This window comes from Bufo gargarizans, chromosome 11, assembly GCF_014858855.1.
Source record: "Bufo gargarizans isolate SCDJY-AF-19 chromosome 11, ASM1485885v1, whole genome shotgun sequence".
Classification (NCBI taxonomy): domain Eukaryota; kingdom Metazoa; phylum Chordata; class Amphibia; order Anura; family Bufonidae; genus Bufo; species Bufo gargarizans.
In genome coordinates, this window is record NC_058090.1 from 79317483 (window position 1) to 79336510 (window position 19028).

General features: G+C 39.1%; 2 protein-coding genes across 2 annotated transcripts in view; both read left to right on the forward strand.

The window, feature by feature from the left end:
- Window positions 1-4490, forward strand: part of LOC122921324 (embryonic protein UVS.2-like) — a 42186-nt gene extending 37696 nt beyond the window's left edge. The window contains exons 14-17 of the mRNA XM_044271301.1: window positions 1477-1521; window positions 2715-2780; window positions 3839-3904; window positions 4396-4490. Coding sequence (XP_044127236.1) covers window positions 1477-1521; window positions 2715-2780; window positions 3839-3904; window positions 4396-4490 — 272 coding nt within the window. The remainder of the gene's footprint in view (window positions 1-1476; window positions 1522-2714; window positions 2781-3838; window positions 3905-4395) is intronic.
- Window positions 4491-4717: 227 nt separating this feature from the next.
- Window positions 4718-11602, forward strand: LOC122921325 (embryonic protein UVS.2-like). Its single transcript, XM_044271302.1, has 10 exons — window positions 4718-4793; window positions 5838-5972; window positions 6063-6177; window positions 8097-8275; window positions 8480-8561; window positions 8706-8833; window positions 8919-9034; window positions 9761-9986; window positions 11015-11133; window positions 11381-11602. Exons 1-10 carry the CDS (start codon window positions 4718-4720, stop codon window positions 11600-11602), a joined length of 1398 nt encoding a protein of 465 aa, XP_044127237.1.
- Window positions 11603-19028: the final 7426 nt, after the last annotated feature.

Consider the following 19028-nt stretch of genomic DNA (forward strand, 5'->3'; position numbering starts at 1 on the left):
GCACTGAAAGAAGCAGCCCCACCCACAGTGCACCAAAATCTATATTTGCCTAGAAACAAAACATTTCACAAGGCTAGAGAACCAAATTATTGCATGAAAGGTATTTTTATATTCTGGATTACCAATTCTACCTGACAGCATGCCTACATTTATATTTGGAGGTGACAGACTCCTTATAAAGGAAACAATCTGCTAGCAGCAATTTCTAGAGCATGAGAAGATGAGAAGGACCCTTCCATTTTTCACCTTAAGGACCAGGCCATTTTTTGCAAACGTGTCACTTTATATGGTAATGGCTTTGGAACGTTTTTTTTCTTATCCAAGCCATTCTGAGATTGTTTTCTCGTCACACATTGTACTTCGTGACAGTGGTAAATTTGAGTTAAAATATTTCATTTTTATTTATAAACAAATACAAAATTTGCCAAAAATTGGGGAAAAAAAGAATTTTCTACATTTCTATGTATCTGCTTTTAAAATGGATAGTAATACCTCCTAAATAGTTTACTTTACATTCCCCATATGTCTACTTCATTTTTGGATCATTTTGTAAATGACATTCACTGGTCACACAGCTCCCCAAACATAGCACTAAGGAAAGGCTATGGATGTGTGAGGAGTACTGAAGGGGTTAACTCTGCAGCTGAGGAGAAAGGGCAGGCTAATCCACAGCTTTGATCTCCTCAGCACTAGAGAAGGAGTATTACAAGTAGCTCTTATCTTATCAACTGTGTGTTTACTAACAGTGACAGTTTTACTGCAGGACGAGATTGTTTGTCCTAGTGTCTTAAGTACCTGCAAGTTAGGACGAGTAGTCTCGTCCAAGGTCCTGAATAGATTATAGTGAAAGATTTAGCATAACTTCTAATTTAGTCATTTAAAGAAGAGGTGACAAAATTTCTTAAAATAAATTTAGGTTCATTTGTCAGAAATTTCTTTTGGGTAAAAATAATTTCCATCTGAATCAAAAGTGCTTAAATATCTGTAAAACCTCTCTCTCACCATCTCTCAAATTCTACCCAAATGAATTTAAAGAATTTTATTTAAAACATTTGGGTTGAATATCTATTCTAACAAATCAGTTCTCTCAAGTCAAGTTTAAAACTCTTCTCATTCTGAGTCCTATTGAATGACAATTCTACCTGTATACCCATATATACGGGGAAGAAGGTCACTGATAGTAGCCAAGTGGGTGGTCCTGAGATCGGAGCACAATTTTAAATAAATTGCAAATTTATGTTAATCTTTTCACATTAAAAATTTCTCAATCTGCTTCTCAATCTCAGACCTATTAAAAGCTCTGTAGACCAGAATAATGTGGAATGGTAGACAATATTGTATAATACATACTGGAAATGACGTGATTTTATTCTGATTTCATTTTTAAAACGTTTTTACTCTAGCCAAGAGAACTCTAAGCGGTTAGGCTAGAATTCTTGTTTTACTCATCAATATACTTCTCATTTATATCAACAGAAAATACATTGAATGTTGCCAAGAAAATAGCGAATTCAGGCCCAGGTAAGACTATACCATGTTTAATTAATTTTGTAATTTATTTTCAACGAAAGGTGTATTACAATGAATATCAAAATGATTTGGAGTGTAAATGGCCTAACAATCTGGTATTTAGATTACTATTATTTCCTAAATTTCAAGTTGTATATCGTAGTCTCAGATCCCCCCCTCCAATCTGTGACCTTGTTAATTAACAAATGGGTGAAGTATAGTAATAGAGAGATAAATTACAGATTAGGATATTATTATATTTAAATCGTATCAATTTAATTGATATACAAAACAAAGCCTCAGTATCATGTCAGTGTTCGATCAGTTATTTGGATCTAAAACAGTCACAGTGTCAGATCAACTAATGCCATACCAAGGTTATTTATAGATGCGGTGTGGAAAAATATGTAGGGGAAGCGTCTTTGATCCCCATGGTAACCTCCCCATCCCTGTGACGCTTTGGCCAAAGCAGAGCGGGTGGAGAGAGAGGCTGACTGAGCAGACATGGCCGATCTCCTCCCTCCACCTGCTATTGGCCGACTGCGCCGACGAGTCCTTCCTGTGGGCGGAGTTAGGTGTTTAAAAGGAAGCAGCTGGCATTGATTTCTAATATGGTGGATTACATTGGTCCAAAGTACCAAAGGCTAGGGGTCACTCTTCTCAGGGCGGGTGCTCCAAATGCAGCCATATAGGTAGACTAGGGTCTATTAGGGATAGTGTACCTAGGCACCAGTTACACGGCTGGATTTTGGAGCCCACAATACCGCTGAGATTAGTGAAGCTTCATTATGCCCCTCCCGAAAGCTGTACCATATGTCACCTGATCTAGCCCTTCTTATTTTTTGGAGCACCTTATTTATTTTATTTGCAATACTAAGTAAAAGTTATGTTTTATATCTCTTTAAAGAGTTCCCAGCCTATCAGTGCTCTAAAACTAGATGTGGCTCTAAAGAAAAAACAGGTGTAGATCTTTCCATTATACCGTACCTAATGTCTGTCAAGGCTCCAACCTTGGTTTTTGCTCACAATTACTAACTAACACATTGACGTGTGAATAAGGCATAAGACGATTCAATTTATGAGGTTTCATTGAATGGTAGTATTAAGATTTATGGCAAATTTGTAATAATATTAAACTTATTCACAAATATGTATTGGCTGCTGATATATGTGACACACGTCCATCATTATATATATGCTTTTAGCTGCAGATTCTGAAGCAGCAGAAGAACCTGAAGGAACCTTTGCCAAGATAATAAAGGTCAACAAAGGTAACAGCTTAGTTATGCTTCCTGTCAATGTACAGTAAGTGATGAGTTATAGACATCACACAAGGTAATTCTGAAGCATTTACACACAGTCACAGTGTCAGATAAACTAATACTATACCAAGGTTCTATATAGATGCGGTTTGGACGAACCTGTAGAGGAAGCATCTTTGATCCCCATGGTAACCTCCCCGTCCCTGTGATGCTTTGGCCAAAGCAGAGTGGGTGGAGAAAGAGGCTGACTGAGCAGACATGGCCGGTCTCCTCCTTCTGCCTGCTATTGGACGACTGCGCCGACAAGTCCTTCCTGTGGGCGGAGTTAGGTGTTTAAAAGGAAGGGGCTGGCATTGTTCACTTGTCACTGCCACTCAGTATTTAAATTATCCACAACGCTGCTCCCTGATGAGCCGTATTACCAGAAAAATGCGTTGGGACCATTAGGGATTATTTTCTATTAGGGTGGATTACATAGGTCCAAGGTACCAAAGGCTGGGGGTCGCTCTTCTTAGGGCGGGTGCTCCAAATGCAGCCATATAGGTACTCCCCATCTACAGACTAAGGTCTATTAGGGATAGTGTACCTAGGCACCAGTTACATGGCTGGATTTTGAAGCCCACAATACCGCTGAGATTAGTGAAGATTCATTTTACCCTCCCCAATCTGTATCATATATCACCTGATCTAGCCCTTCTTATTTTTTTGAGCACCTTATTTATTTTATTTGCAATACTGAGTAAAAGTTAAGTTTTATATCCCTTTAAAGAGTTCCCAGCCTGTCAGTGCTCTAAAACTAGACGTGGCTCTAAAGAAAAAACAGGTGTAGATCTTTCCCTTATACCGTACCTAATGTATGTCAAGGCTCCAACACTGGTTTTTGCTCACAATTACTATCTAAAACATTGAAGTGTAAATAAGGCATAAGACGATTCAATTTCTGAGGTTTAATTGAATGGTAGTATTTAGATTTATGGCAAATTTATAATAATATTAAACTTATTCACAAATATGTATTGGCTGCAGATATATGTGACACACGTCCATCATTATATATATGCTTTTAGCTACAGATTCTGAAGCATCAGAAGAAACTGAAGGAACCTTTGCCAAGATAATAAAGGTCAACACAGGTAACAGCTTAGTTATGCGCCGATGAGTCCTTCCTGTGGGCGGAGTTAGGTGTTTAAATGGAAGGGTCTGGCAGTGTTCACTTGTCACTGCCACTCAGTATTGAAATTACTCACAACGCTGCTCCCTGATGAGCCGTATTACCAGAGAAATGCATTGGGACCATTAGGGGTTTGTTTCTATTAGGGTGGATTACATAGGTCTGAGGTACCAAAGGCTGGGGGTCACTCTTCTCAGTGCGGGTGCTCCAAATGCAGCCATATAGGTACTCCCCATCTACAGACTAGGGTCTATTAGGGATAGTGTACCTAGGCACCAGTTATACGGCTGGATTTTGGAGCCCACAATACCGCTGAGACTAGTGAAGATTCATTATACCCCTCACCCAAGCTGTACCATATGTCACCTGATCTAACCCTTCTTATTTTTTTGAGCACCTTATTTATTTTATTTGCAATACTAAGTAAAAGTTAAGTTTTATATCTCTTTAAAGAGTTCCCAGCCTATCAGTGCTCTAAAACTAGACGTGGCTCTAAAGAAAAAACTGGTGTAGATCTTTCCCTTATACCGTACCTAATGTCTGTGTAGGCTCCAACCCTGGTTTTTGCTCACAATTACTAACTAAAATATTGAATGTGTGAATAAGGCATAAGACAATTCAATTTCTAACGTTTAATTGAATGGTAGTATTAAGATTTATGGCAGATTAAATAATAATATTAAACTTATTCACAAATATCTATTGGCTGCTGATATATATGACACACGTCCTTCATTATATATGTATATATATATATATATATATATATATATATATGCTTTTAGCTACAGATTCTGAAGCATCAGAAGAACCTGAAGGAACCTTTGCCAAGATAATAAAGGTCAACAAAGGTAACAGCTTAGTTATGTTTCCTGTCAATGTACAGTAATTGATGAGTTATAGACATCACACAAGGTAATTCTGAAACATTTACATTAAGAAATAATTTGATTAATGTCTTAAAGCCATCTAATTTATTTAGTCATTAAATCAATTGTTGGTCTGGAATTTCTATAGTGTATTTGACATGAGAAAAGGGTTATATGCTTAAAGGGTATGCTGACCAATGAGTGACAATTACTTATTTTGCACTGACCCTGGCAATGGCTAACTTCCGGCACTCCAGCTGTGGTGAAACTATGACTCCCAGCATGCCCCATTCATTTATATGGAGTTCTGAGAACAGCAAAGCAAGTGCCCATCTTGGGAGCGAAGCTGCAGTACCGGAGGTTATCCATCACAGCCCTAGGGTCATATAGCTTTCATAGTTGACCAACAGCTATCCCCTTTGAATTTTCAGCTCCACAAGTATCTTATCAAACTAATGGTCTTCTAAAATAATTCCTTGTAAACAATGAGTAGTTCTTAAAAGTATATAATAAGACTGTGTAAACCTAAAGAGGTTTCTGGTTGTGACATCGATGGCCTATCCTTAGGGGTTCAACTTAAAATTTAGGCTGTAACTTATGAGCAGTACATACTATCCGCCTAAGTTGATTTCAAAATGGTCTTGCAATTTAAACAGGCCCTTTCGATTACCATCAAAATATATTTGCTGTATATCTTATATCTATAAATTATATTAAGAATATGAAGAGAATATTAATAAACCTAATTGAGACTATGAGATAATGTCTCTGTATAGAGTAGTTTTTAGAAATCAAACATAATGGAATAGGATATGCAGTAGTACTGTAGTATATAAGATGGATATAAGATAGAGTACACATTTGGTTTGCAAGAAGAGTTGTACTTCGTGTTTAACCATTGACTCCTCTCTCTGTGTTGTCTATGGGTCGAAAAGTCTAGATTAATGAAACTAAGTGACCTGAGTATTTGATTTGTAAAGTAATGGTATATACAGCATTTAAAATGTCACCATCTTCTTTATTTAGAAAATGCCTTGAACTTATATCAAGGTGACATATTGAAAACAACTGGACGCAGCGCTACATCCTGCACAAAGTGCTTGTGGCCCAAATCTGCCAATGGGACGGTCAATGTGCCTTATTCGTTTGCCTCCAATTATAGTAAGTTTTTTGTTAATGTTATATCTAACTTGGCTACCCTAACAGTTTTATAGTAGATTTAATATTGTATAAATGTTCTTTTAACCCCAGGTAGTTGGAACCTCAACTTGTTTCAGACGTCAATGGGGGAATTCGAAACCCTTACCTGTGTGAGGTTTGTGCCTCGGACAACGGAGAATGACTACCTCAATATTATGTCTAGGGGGTAGGTATCTATAATATTGTAATCTATGATTATAAGTGTGAAACAAGTGAAGAAATAGAAACCTTTGTCTACTATTGTGTGAGAAGTTTGGTGTACCTATACTAAGCTAAATATGAATTCCATAAAGAATTATCATTTTAGACTCAACAATTCCCGACACTTGGCTATAAAAACCATATTTTACCTTGGGCACACAATAGCACTGTTAAAAATATGATCTTTGCTTATGCATTTTAAACATTTCAAGTAGGGAAAGCGGATGTTCAAGTAGTGATAAGTAGATGTTCGGGTTTCCCGGGTTTAAATGAACTTTGGGTCAAAGTTCGAGACCCGAACTTGACTCGAACCCCATTGAAGTCAATGAGGACCCGAACTTTGTTGCACAAAAATGGCTGTAAAATAGTCGTAGTAAGGGCTAGAGGGCTGCAAAAGGAAGACAAATGGTGGTAAGAGCAGGACAATTGCCCTGCAAACAAATGTGGAGAGTGTAATGACTTAAAATAACATAGAAAAGAAATAATAATAATAATCTTGAAAAAGGAGTAGGAGGTTGAAGAGGCGGTGGACGTGGTGGTGTAGGTGGAACCGGCGGTGGAGAAGGAGGAGGTAGCCACCGATCTAACAGACGGATTAACTATATTAATTTCCCTGTTATGTATGCAGTGCAGGTGTACCTCACACCAGAAATGGGTATTTATCACCCACCGAACTAACAGACAGATCAACTATATTAATTTCCCTGTCATGTATGCAGAGCAGGGGTACCTCACACGAAAAATGGGAATATGACACCCACCGATTTAACAGACTGATTAACTATATGAATTTCCCTGTCATAAATGCAGTGCAGGTGTACCTAACATCAAAAATGGGTATATGTCATCTACCGAACTAACAAATTATTATATTTTTCTGTCAGGGGTACAAAGATGGTACATTGCACCCACAAAAATCGCTATAGGTCACACGCAGAGTAAATAGCCAGATGAAATTCCTAACACTCTCCCTCAGTTCAGCTGGCTGCTTCCTGTCCCTGCACTACTCAGAGCTGATAGGTGGTGCGACACGTGATCCAGCTTGTATAGAGGCTGGGTCACATGATGCACCAGCCAATCACAGCCATGCCATTACTAGGCATGGCTATGATGGCTTCTAAATGCCCACAGCTTAAAAGTTTGTTGATAAGCTGCCATGCAGAAATTTGCAGTTCAGTTTCCTCAACACTAATTTCAAGCATACCTTTTAGAAATTACAAACTAACAGCAAAGGTAGACTGAAAACATGCACGTAGAGACCAGATTTCTATCATCATTATGTGTCCTAGATGACTTGTAGAATAAAAGTTATTGTTAAAAGCTATGCAATATGCACAGTATAAAAGAACATTTGAAGGGAGCCAGCCCAGCTAGTCCATACACCAGAGTGATTGGATTTTTGGAGGAATGTGCGACCTGATCCAATTTTCTTTATCTCATTAGTTGACTAGATTTGGTCACAGTTTAGAATATAGTGCTGAAAGAGCTGAATGGAACTGAAATTCACTGCTGACAATCTATGAAGCGGTCATTAGAATAATAGAAATCCACCGTAGTCTGTATTTGCATGGAGTCTGTCAGTCTGTTGTGTCAAGGGCTCCATTATACCACAATACAGCTCCTGAGCCTCCTCGTTAAAAGCTCTTGGGATTTTCCATCCCTCACTAATTTATGATCAATAATACCTAAACTTAATTGTAGCACAGTAATAATATGAAATGATAGTTATTTTGCTATAAAATTACTCATTTTGTCTCCTGTACAAGATTATATGAATCAGAATATTAGTGATTACTTTGATGTTTTGTTTACTTGTTTCTTATGCTTTATCATTTTTGAGCAATTTCTTGATGTTAGTAATAATAATGTCCTATTTATATTCAGATGTGCATCATTTGTGGGCCGGATAGGTGGAGGTCAGATGGTTGCAGTAGACATGGCTGGCTGTATGTACAGAGGAATTGTACAGCATGAGCTAAACCATGCCCTGGGGTTCTACCATGAGCATTCAAGGAGTGACCGGGATAACTATGTCACCATCATGTACCAGTACATATCACCAGGTAATTCCTTCTCAGTAAATATATTTCCATATTTTTCCTTATTTTGTCCTACAGATATAAATTGCATGTGAACAGGGTTGTGGAAACCCCATTACCTGCATTGGATGCAAACTTCACATAAATTCGGGTGCTGAATCTACGCCATAATCTACATAAAATCCAACACATGTTAACATACCCTTATAGAGATGCTTTCTTTTATAGGTAATACAATAAATTTTGCAATGCAAAACACCAATAACCTTGGTCTTGAGTATGATTATGGATCAGTGATGCATTATGACAGGTAAGGTTATTAGCTCACTACTTATTGGCAAAATGAATAATCCACTGTGACTAAGACTAAAACAAATACAATTCTGGAATATTCTTTTCTATGCTGTATTATATGGTCACATTCTAATGTGTTATAACTTTTTTTTTCTGATAGTTTTGCTTTCTCAAACACTTCAGGACAACCCACTATTGTGACCATACCGGTCCCAAACATCCCAATTGGGCAAATTAATGGACTGAGTGTTTTAGATGTCGCTAAAATCAACCAATTGTATCAATGCGGTAAGTTATTGCAGGTCTACAGATTTCAGAAAGTTGTATACTAGATCCATCACGGTCTTTGATCAAATTGTGTTTCTCCTTTTAGATGTCTGTGCCTATTTACTTAATGAAAAGAATGGAAGTCTAACCTCCGCCAACTACCCATCAGCCTACCCGAATAATGCCAGCTGTGTTTGGCTGATCAGAACACCATCAGATCAGGTACTGTAGTGAAAAGGCTGAACTATTGACAAAGAACCAAAGCTCTTTAGTTTTTGACACAAGACCATATTTTTTTTATAAATTCCATATCTAGTATACCAGGAACTAAATTATCTAACTGTTATTAGTGGAGATAAGTGAATAAGTTATAAAAAAGTTTCCCCCAAAAATCTGAATTCAGGCGAATACGAAGATTTTTAAATATATTTTGCATCGGTGGCTACAATGGTTTGCACACGACAGAAGATATCAGCCACCAAAAAAGGAACAGTTTTACATAGTTTCTTAATTAAAAACAGACCGGTGGTGTGTGACTTCCTGCTACCATCCGTTTACCCAAAGCCATGTATGTCACTGTCAAGTTGACATTTCTAATGTTGTCTTGGCTTTGAAGAGTTTGAAAGAGGTTTGGTACAGTCCTAGAAGACCACAGACTGGCATGTATACATTTTTAAGGCAAATGAGACACTTTCAATTTGGATTGATTTTAGTTGGGCCTGAAATCTGACAATGAATTCATGTCAACTGAACTAATATTTTGTGCTTTTAGTGTATTTTTGCCATGAACTAATCATGTATCAGTCTTCATACAGTATCTTCAGAATGTATCTAATCTTCTACATGAAGATTAATGTCTTACTTTCATGATATTTGTGTGGCTTCATTATTAATATTGGCACTGGTTCACACAACTGATTTAATCTGTTTTTCTATATTTTTTTTTAGGTTGCTTTGAACTTTGTTGCCTTTGATGTCCAGTCATCTCCCAATTGTATATCTGACTATATTAGGATTTATGATGGTCCCACTAAGAGAGATCCCCTGGTGTTGGACAGAACTTGTGGGACTGTCTTGATCCCTCCAATTATTGCCTCTACTAACCAGTTACTGGTTGAGTTTTCCAGTGACAGCAGTGGTACTGGGGTAGGCTTTGCAGCCTCATATAGCTCAGGTAAAGTATTACGTACTAAATCTTTTATTCTAACTAGGTATAGTTTATATTTTTTTATTTCAATGTTTAAAGAGAATGCCTCTTCATAAAATGTCCTATAGGTTAAATCAAGTTTGTATGTTAAACCTATTTTGTTTATAATTTAGTAAGTTTTTATGTTTTCCATGCCACTATTTATATTCAAACAAAATCCTAGATTATGGCTGATGTCACTGAGTAATGATAATGGCAAGTCTTCCTGTTCTGTGAAGATAATTTTTCAACAGTCATATCATTATTACTTCAAGCATGATCACAATAATTTTAGCGGTATACCAATTAATTTGTAAGTGTGGGGGGAGGGGCTTTTACATTTCAGGAGGAAAAAGAGTGGGCAGTTGACTTTTATTTTTAGAGAGATAAGCCTTTGCTGTTGGATATTTAATGTTACTGGAAAACTTATTTAAAATGAAAGATTATAATATTGATGGACTATCTATAGGATAGACTATTTATATCTGATCAAGGAAGTATGACACCTGACACCTCTTCCAATCAGCTTTTCATGAGTAGCTCTGGAACAAAACAATGACCCTGAAACTGTACAGCTTCATAAAATGCATAGTGGATGGAGCTAGATACTGAAGCGCTGCTCCCATTGAAGTGATTACTGCAGTAACGAGGTCTGTCCATAACATATTGGATGGAGCCATTTGGTTCTAGCTTTGTCTTCTAGCACCAGAGCTACTCAGGAACAGACCAAAGGTGGGGGTGCACCAATCAAATATTGATTGTCTATCCCTCGAATAGATCAGCATAAAAAAAGTTTAGAATGCCCTTTTAGAGTCTATCTGGCTTTTTTTTTTTAGGGGGCTCAGAATTCAGTTTATAAAACAAAAAACAAAGGCAATATCAGATAGCGTTTTACACTTCTTTTTCTTTTAATTCTTCAGACTACCATATTAAATACAACGACCAAATGCAAATGTAAAATATGTTGTGTAGGAATATTCTACTTCAATAATGACATTAAAATGTATTTCCCTCAGTGCAATGTGGAGGAACATTCTATACCCCTGAAAGAAACGTTACATCCCCCGGTTACCCCAATTCCTACGGTCGAAACATGAATTGCATCTACACCATTACAGCTCCTGTTAGAAAGAAGGTAACGTTTTTTGTTTTGTTTTTCAGTTTGTCTGAAGCCCCACAAAAATATTTTCAATTTATTATTTTATACGTTGTAGAATGAATCTGTAAACATTTTTATTAGAGCAATAAAGTTCTAAAATATTTCCACCTAATTTTTACAACCTACACAAATGATAATTTTGTCTTGTGAACTTCTCAGTAATGATTCATATGTTGTAGTCTGACCCACTTGATATTTCAATCTATGCTTCTGATCTTTACAGATTTCCTTCAAGGTTGCTGATTTTCAGACAGAGGCTAGTCAGTACTGCATCTATGACTATTTAGAGATCCAGGATGGGTCCAACTGGAAGGGTCCATTCTGTGGGAACTATAAAATCCCTTCCTTTACCTCTCAAGGCAATTCACTGTGGCTGAGATTTGTTAGTGATGGCAGCATTCAGTTTAAAGGCTTCCAGGCATCATATAAATTTGGTGAGTACTAAAGCCTCGTATTTATATGTCCTTAATAATACCTAAGACATTATATCTAAAGGTCAACAAAACAAGGGCAATCATATTAATTATGTTATCATCCAGAAAAGAGAATATGGTTAAATAACATGAGATGCTATTGCATGTGAGAACAACCCCTACAATGTCTTGTACAATGTCTACTCGTTAGACTCACTTGATGATATAAAGATCACAAAACATTCCTCTACAATTTGCTTTAATCAGTGAGGAAACCTGACAGTAAGGCTGAGTTCACACGGGCGAGATTTCCGCGCGGGTGCAAAGCGTGCGGTGAACGCATTGCACCTGCACTGAATCTGGACCCATTCATTTCTATGGGGCTGTGCACATGAGCTGTGATTTTCACGCATCACTTATGCGTTGCGTGAAAATCGCAGCATGTTTTACATTGTGCGTTTATCACGCAACGCAGGCCCCATAGAAGTGAACGGGGTTGAGTGAAAATCGCAAGCATCCGCACGCAATTTCGGATGCGGTGCGATTTTCACGCATGGTTGCTAGGTGACAGTCTATTCACTGTATTATTTTCACTTATAACATGATTGTAAGGGAAAATAATAGCATTCTGAATACAGAATGCTTAGTAGGTGGTCAATTGAGGGTTAAAATAAATAAATAATTAACTCACCTTCTCCTCTTGATCGCGTAGCTGCCGGTCTCTTCTTACTTCTTTAATGATGAGCTGCCGCTAAAGGACCTGTGGTGACGTCAGATCACATGGTCCAATCACATGATCCATCACCGTGGTGATGGACCATGTGTTTGGAGCATGTGATCTGACGTCACCACAGGTCATTTAACTGGCAGCTCATCATTAAAGAAGTAAGAAGAGACCGGCAGCTACGCGATCAAGAGGAGAAGGTGAGTTTGCAATTGCGTACCTACTCGCGCGGGTTTGCCGCAATACACAGGGACGCATCCGGACCTAATCCGGGCACGCTCGTGCCTAAGTGTTCAGTTTCTCTGCAGCACCGCCTTAGGCAACATTAGATATGCACACCAGTAAACCAGAGGATCCTCCAGTGGACCTGGTCTATGATAACATAGTTGGCCCCACAAGTCCAGAGAAAATAAAAAATTTGGCTTCCTTTGGAGAAAAAGAAAAATGACACCAGGGTCTATAGGTCTGAATCAAAACCTATTAGACTTTTTTGATATGAGGGTTTGGCCCTTAGAAGTCTGAGGATCCAATTTTATTCATTTAAAATTCACTAAAAGTCTAAATGAAAACAGATTATATACATGGATGGCTGCTTCAAAACTTCTCCACCTTCAAACATGCCTTTAAAACACATCTTTTCAGGCAGGCTTATTAAGCTACGTAAACTGACTATTTTCCGACTAAACCTCCCCCCACCAACTCCTCAGGCCTAAACTCGATCCTCTAGTAGTCCCAAACCCGAAGCAGATCGTCCGGCACCACTCCTGTCAGTTCAATAATGGCTCAAATCCTACTTATCACAATCAACTACCTTATGTGTCCCCCCCAATTCCTCATAGATTGTAAGCTCTTGCGAGCAGGGGTCTGACTCCTAGTGTTTCAGTTGCATACTATCCAGTTATTTTTGTTTTGTATATGAACCCTATAAACTTGTAAAGCGCTACGGAATATTGTAGCGCTATATAAATAAATTTAATTATAATTTATTTTTCCTAACCTATCCTTCTTTGTTAGGGTTCTTTCACTGAGCAACCTCTGCCCCAAACATGAACTGATTGATGGTATACAAGTTATTCAGCGCTAGTTTCTAAACAACCCAAAACACACTGAATGAGGAATGAATGATCACCACTATAAATGTTTGTCAGCCATTCAGTTTCCACATTGTTGGCAGCAGATCCGCAGTGCACACAAGACCATGCTATGTACTTTCAGTTAAAGATGCGATCACCCAACAAACTATCTTTTTTAGTTCCTGATAGTTGGCCTGCATAAAGGTGCCCTTAAAGAGGACCTATCTCCGCTCACTAAGTTATAGTAGGCGGATATTTCAGTCACAAAGTTGGGCGGTTATTTTCAGAGCTCACAGCCTGGGCGGTTATTTTCTCCCAGGCTGTGAGCTCTGCAATGCGATTGGCCAGCGCTACAGAAGAACAAGGGCAGACTCCGCCTACTATAACTTAGTGAGCGGAGATACCGGAGGGCATAGCGGGAGAACGGAGCGGAGCCCGGGGATAATAGTAAGTGCAGTGAGATCCCCGGGCGCCGCTCTACATGTCTGTATAATTAGTTCACAGTGTAAAAATCTGTGAAAGATCCTCTTTAAGAATGCAGGCAGTACGCTTATACAATTTGGTACCTCCAAGAATTAGCTGTTAAATGTGAGATAATACAGCAGAAAAAGTTCCATTCTCTATACCACAACTGCTAAACAGCATTACACAACTTCTATAGAATTCAAGGGGTTAACAACTGGATCCTCCAGAAAAATAGATGATCTTTATACTGGTTTTCTGGCCAGAACAAGGTTCTGGTGACATCTCATTCCTCTCTTATTTCTGATTTTGTAAAACTATTCTTAATATACATTGGGAAAACCCTAGAGTTAATCTCCTATAAATAAAAATGCTTCTCATTTTTCATTTTCTTATTACTCCATTGGTTTTCTAATCAGTATTTACAATGAATACGGTGGATTAAATGTTATATATCTGTTACTTTAATCCATCCTTTTGTCTCTCTGCAGTGTAAAAGGAGATCAGACCCCAAAATACAATGAAGTTCTACCAGTTTACTCTACATCATCATCATCAGTATTTGATATTCTTGATTTTTTTACTTGTATTTATTTATAGTACACACAGAGATTCAGAGTCATTGTAATAAAGTTTCTAACTGCATCATCTAAAATGATTTATAGTCAATAATTTTGAGTGTATTTATATGTGTGTGATAATGTGAAGATACGGTATGTGACAATGGCTGCTGTATCAATGCCTGTCTGATAAGGAATCCTGAGGAAAGTACCAGTCCAGTGCTACAACACATAGTTTTTAATAAAATAAATTTGTTATAAGATCCATCTTTAGCGGCAATAAGCATTTTATTTTTTCCCTCATTATGGTATCTTGCTGTTGGGGACTGGGAGGAATAGTGGTACCACTAGGTTACTTCTAAAGGGTTCTTATTGAGCTGCATATCTACTGCCATTCATTACTTAGTTGATTGAATGGTTTATGACAGACAAATACTAACCTTCTTTAAAGCTTTTCCATAGCTTCTACTAGTGTTAAGCGAGATGATGTTAATGAAGTGGAATTTCAGGAAAAATTTGACTTGTCGTGAATCCAAATTTCCTGGAGCTTCATGGTAACAAATCAAATTGTCCTGAAAGGGTGGTAAAGAAAACAAACAAAAAAAAAACATACTCACCTCATCCATTTGATCATGGAGATGGCCATCTTGATTAAAGAAAATGCGTCAATTCTCGCGCGCGCTGACGTGTAATGTCACCATGCTGGGCCGGTGTGGTGATGCTATCAGTGATGACATCACAGTGCCCGCCCAGCATGACGACGTGGTGACATGTCAGCGCTCGAGAATTTGCATGTTTTCTTTAATCAAGATGCCACGACAGCCTCTGTGCAATCAAATGGTTGACGTAAGTAGTTTTTTATTTTAACACCTGATTAACCATGAATGGCTGAATGTGACTCTCAGCTGCTTCAATCAGCATAGAAAGCAGCATCTAAGGGATCATTGTGCCCTGTCCATAAAATGAAATGCGATTCGCTACTAAGTAATTTGTAACTAATCGATTTTCTTGTCAAGGGTTTGGCAAAGCAGCCGAATCAAATTTTTGAAAATTCAACAATCTAGGTTTGGACGGTGACATATATCTGGGTAGAGATTGAAAATAAAAGACAACACCCTATATTTCTTGCAATATAACTATAAGGATTGAGCAAGTGTGGCAGTCATAACCACAAATTCCTAAAGAGATGGCTGGTTGTATTCACCAGGATCTGAAGGAGCCACTACAGGGGAAGTCTCTCTGTTTGCACTGATGGTCTGACAGTGTTGAGAGACTGGCTGCAATGCAAAAAGTCAAAACAAAGAGGAAGCGAAAGAAGACAAGAAGTAGATTACACATCTTGACTTATATTCAGAAAACCATCCACTCTTTTACAAAACCATTTCATATATTATTCACATATAGGCTAATATGAGTGTTGATCGAGCACCGTAGTGCTTGGGGGCTCAGGGGCTCGGGCCGAACACATCGTGATATGTGCACCTATAATGGAAGTCAATGGACGAACCCGAGCATTAAACCAGTTACCCCCTGGTCTGAAGAGGGGAGGGTGCCTGGTTCATTAGAAAATGTTAAAACTGTTATTGGAATGAGTAATAAAAAATTACAGGGAATGTCACTGCAGTATTTTGGATGAGAAAACTTTATATAGGAGAGGCCCTACTGCTGCTTTGTTGACTCTAGATAACTTCTGTCTGTTTGCACGTCCACGTGATGTCCACAATCCATTTGGATATCTTCCTAATCAACTTTTGATGTTCTTTTATGCGCCTTTAATGCTGACCACCAGTAACGGGGAATCATTGTTCAATTTCAGGGAGGGAGCCTGATAAACGTCTATTGCTACTACTTCAAATCCAGGCAGCATGATTTTCGGGCCTGCAGGTGAGCTGACCCTGTAAAAGATTTGAGTTGCAGGTGAGATGACCCTGTAAAAGATTTTAGGCGCGGGCCTGCTGGTGATCTGACCCTGTAAAACATTATATGCAAGTGCCTGTAGGTGAGCTGACCCTGTAAAACATTATATGCAAGGGCCTGCACCTGAGCTGACCCTGTAAAAGATTTGAGTCACGGGCCTGCAGCTGAGCTGACCCTGTAAAAGATTTGAGTTGCGGGCATGCAGGTGAGCTGTGGTGGAACTGACAAACCCAACTTGATTTTAATGGCTGCATTAATCTGTAGGTGACTGTCATACAGCTCTACAGACTTGTTTCCACCTGCATCTTTCTAAACAATCTGTGGCCTCAGTAATTTATCCAGACTCTGTCATTGTAGCACTATGAGGCCTCCTCATGCTGCCATCTCCACACCATGTCACCTTGCCACTTATTTGTATCAACATGCTACTGCTGATGCTGCTTAAAAGGCCTTAAAGCGATGACCAGGCCCACTATTTAATTAAGGTTTTGGAATTGATAAACCCAACTTGCTTTTGTGGGCTGCATCAGTGGCGTAGCTAAAAAAGACTGGGCTCCACAGCAAATTTTTGAATGGGGCTCCATCCCACAGTATATTTTAAGCAACCCCTTCCTTTAATGCCGTGCCCTTTCCTGCGGCTAGTAAAGATTGCTCTCTGACAGCTGTTCTAACCATTTTATTCACTGTCTATACTGTCACTGTATATAATTGTATTATTTAATACTGTTGAGGGGGCCCTGACCAAATCCTTTAGTCCTCCTCCTCCTGGATGGGCCCCTTTTGGGTCAGGGCCCCAAAGCTGCAGCTTACCCTGCTTCCCCAATAGCTACGCCCCTGGTCTGCATTAATCTGCAGGTGACCGTCATACAGCTCCACAGATTGTTTCCATCTGCATCTTTCTAAACAATCTGTGGCCTTAGTCTTTTATACAGACTCAGTCATTGTGCCACTATGTGGCCTCCTCATGCTGCCATCTCCACGATATGTCACCTTGCCACTCATTTTTTATCACCATGCTGCTGCTGATGCTGCTTAAAAGGCGTTAAACTGATCACCAGGCCCACAATTTTATTAAAGTTTTGTAATTGATAAACTCAACTTGCTTTTGTGGGCTGCATCAGTAACATAGCTAGAAATGACTGGGCCCCACAGCAAATTTTTGAATGGGGCTCCATCCCACAGTAATTTTTTAGTGCCCCCTTACTGTCATGCCGCCCCTATTCCTGTGGATAGTAAAGATCGCTCTCTCAGACCAGGGCCGGCAGCTGTTCCATCCGTTTTATACACTGTCTATACTGGCACTGTATATAATTTCATTTTGTGATAATGTTAAGGGGGCTCTGACCAAATTCTTTAGTCCTCCTCCTCCTGGATAGGCCCCTTCTGGGTCAGGGCCCCAAAGCTACAGCTTCCACTGCTTCCACTATAGTGACCGTCATACAGCTCCACAGATTGTTTCCATCTGCATCTTTCGAAACAATCTGTGGCCTTAGTCTTTTATCCAAACTAAGTCATTGTGCCACTATATGGCCTCCTCATGCAGCCATCTCCACAATATGTCACCTTGCCACTCATTTTTGATGATGCTGCTTAAAAGGCCTGAAACTGATCACCAGGCCCACAATCTAATTAAGGTTTTACGCACAAAACTAAAGTAAAAAATAAATATTATAGGAAAAATTGATTGAAATTTTTTTTTCCTATATACTTGTATATAAAGTGCAAGTGCTGCCAAAAATTACAAGGAAGAGGCACTCCGATACAACCTGTATATTACATAAAAGAGGGCCTGCTTCACATTGAGTTTTGGGTCTGCAGGTGAGCTGACCCTGTAAAAGATTTGAGTTGCGGGCCTGCAGGTGAGCTGACCCTGTAAAAGGTTTGAGTTGTGGCCTACTGGTGAGCTGACCCTGTAAAAGATTTAAGTTGAGAGTCTGTAGGTGAGCGGACCCTGTAAAAAATTTCATGTGAGGGCCTGCAGGTGAGTGGACACTGTAAAAAATTTGATGTCGAGGGCCTGCTGGTTAGCGGACCCTGTAAAAAATTAGACGTGAGGGCCTGCTGGTGAGTGGTCCCTGTAACAAATTAGATGTGAGGGCCTGCTGGTGAGCGGACCCTGTAAAAAATTTGATGTGAGGGCCTGCTGGTAAGCGGCCCCTTTAAAAAATAATATTTAAAGTCCATATATGAGAGGGCATTATATGGGACTACAGTCTAATAACTATATTAAAAACAACACATGTAAAGTGCCTTTATGTTCATCAGCATTCCTCTGGTTAAGTCGAGAAGTCATTGTCAATCCAGGCCTTATTCATTTTTATAGTGTTGACCTGCCTCTGTTGGAACTGCTGTGTGTTCCCCTTGTCTCCCCTCCTCGGTTGGCCAAGGAAGTATGGACTCTGCCACCAGCGTTGTCAGATGGAAAATTTGGGAGCAATTTTCATAAAAGGATCTTCTGGTATTGCACCATTTTGCTCGTCCTCTCCACCAGAGATGAGTAGTTTCTTTGTAGCGAGGGCCGAGAAGGGTGAACAACCAGTAATATGTGTTGTTTTAAACGCGTATAACGCGCGGGTCGCTGGAAAGGCAGCCTAACATGAAGTCCGCCATGTATTCCAGAGTACCAAAAGGCAAAACTTCGCTGTCCTCATCAGGAGGATCACTCCCAATCTCCTCATCCTCTTCCTACTCTTATGCCCACCCACGCATAACAGATGGAATT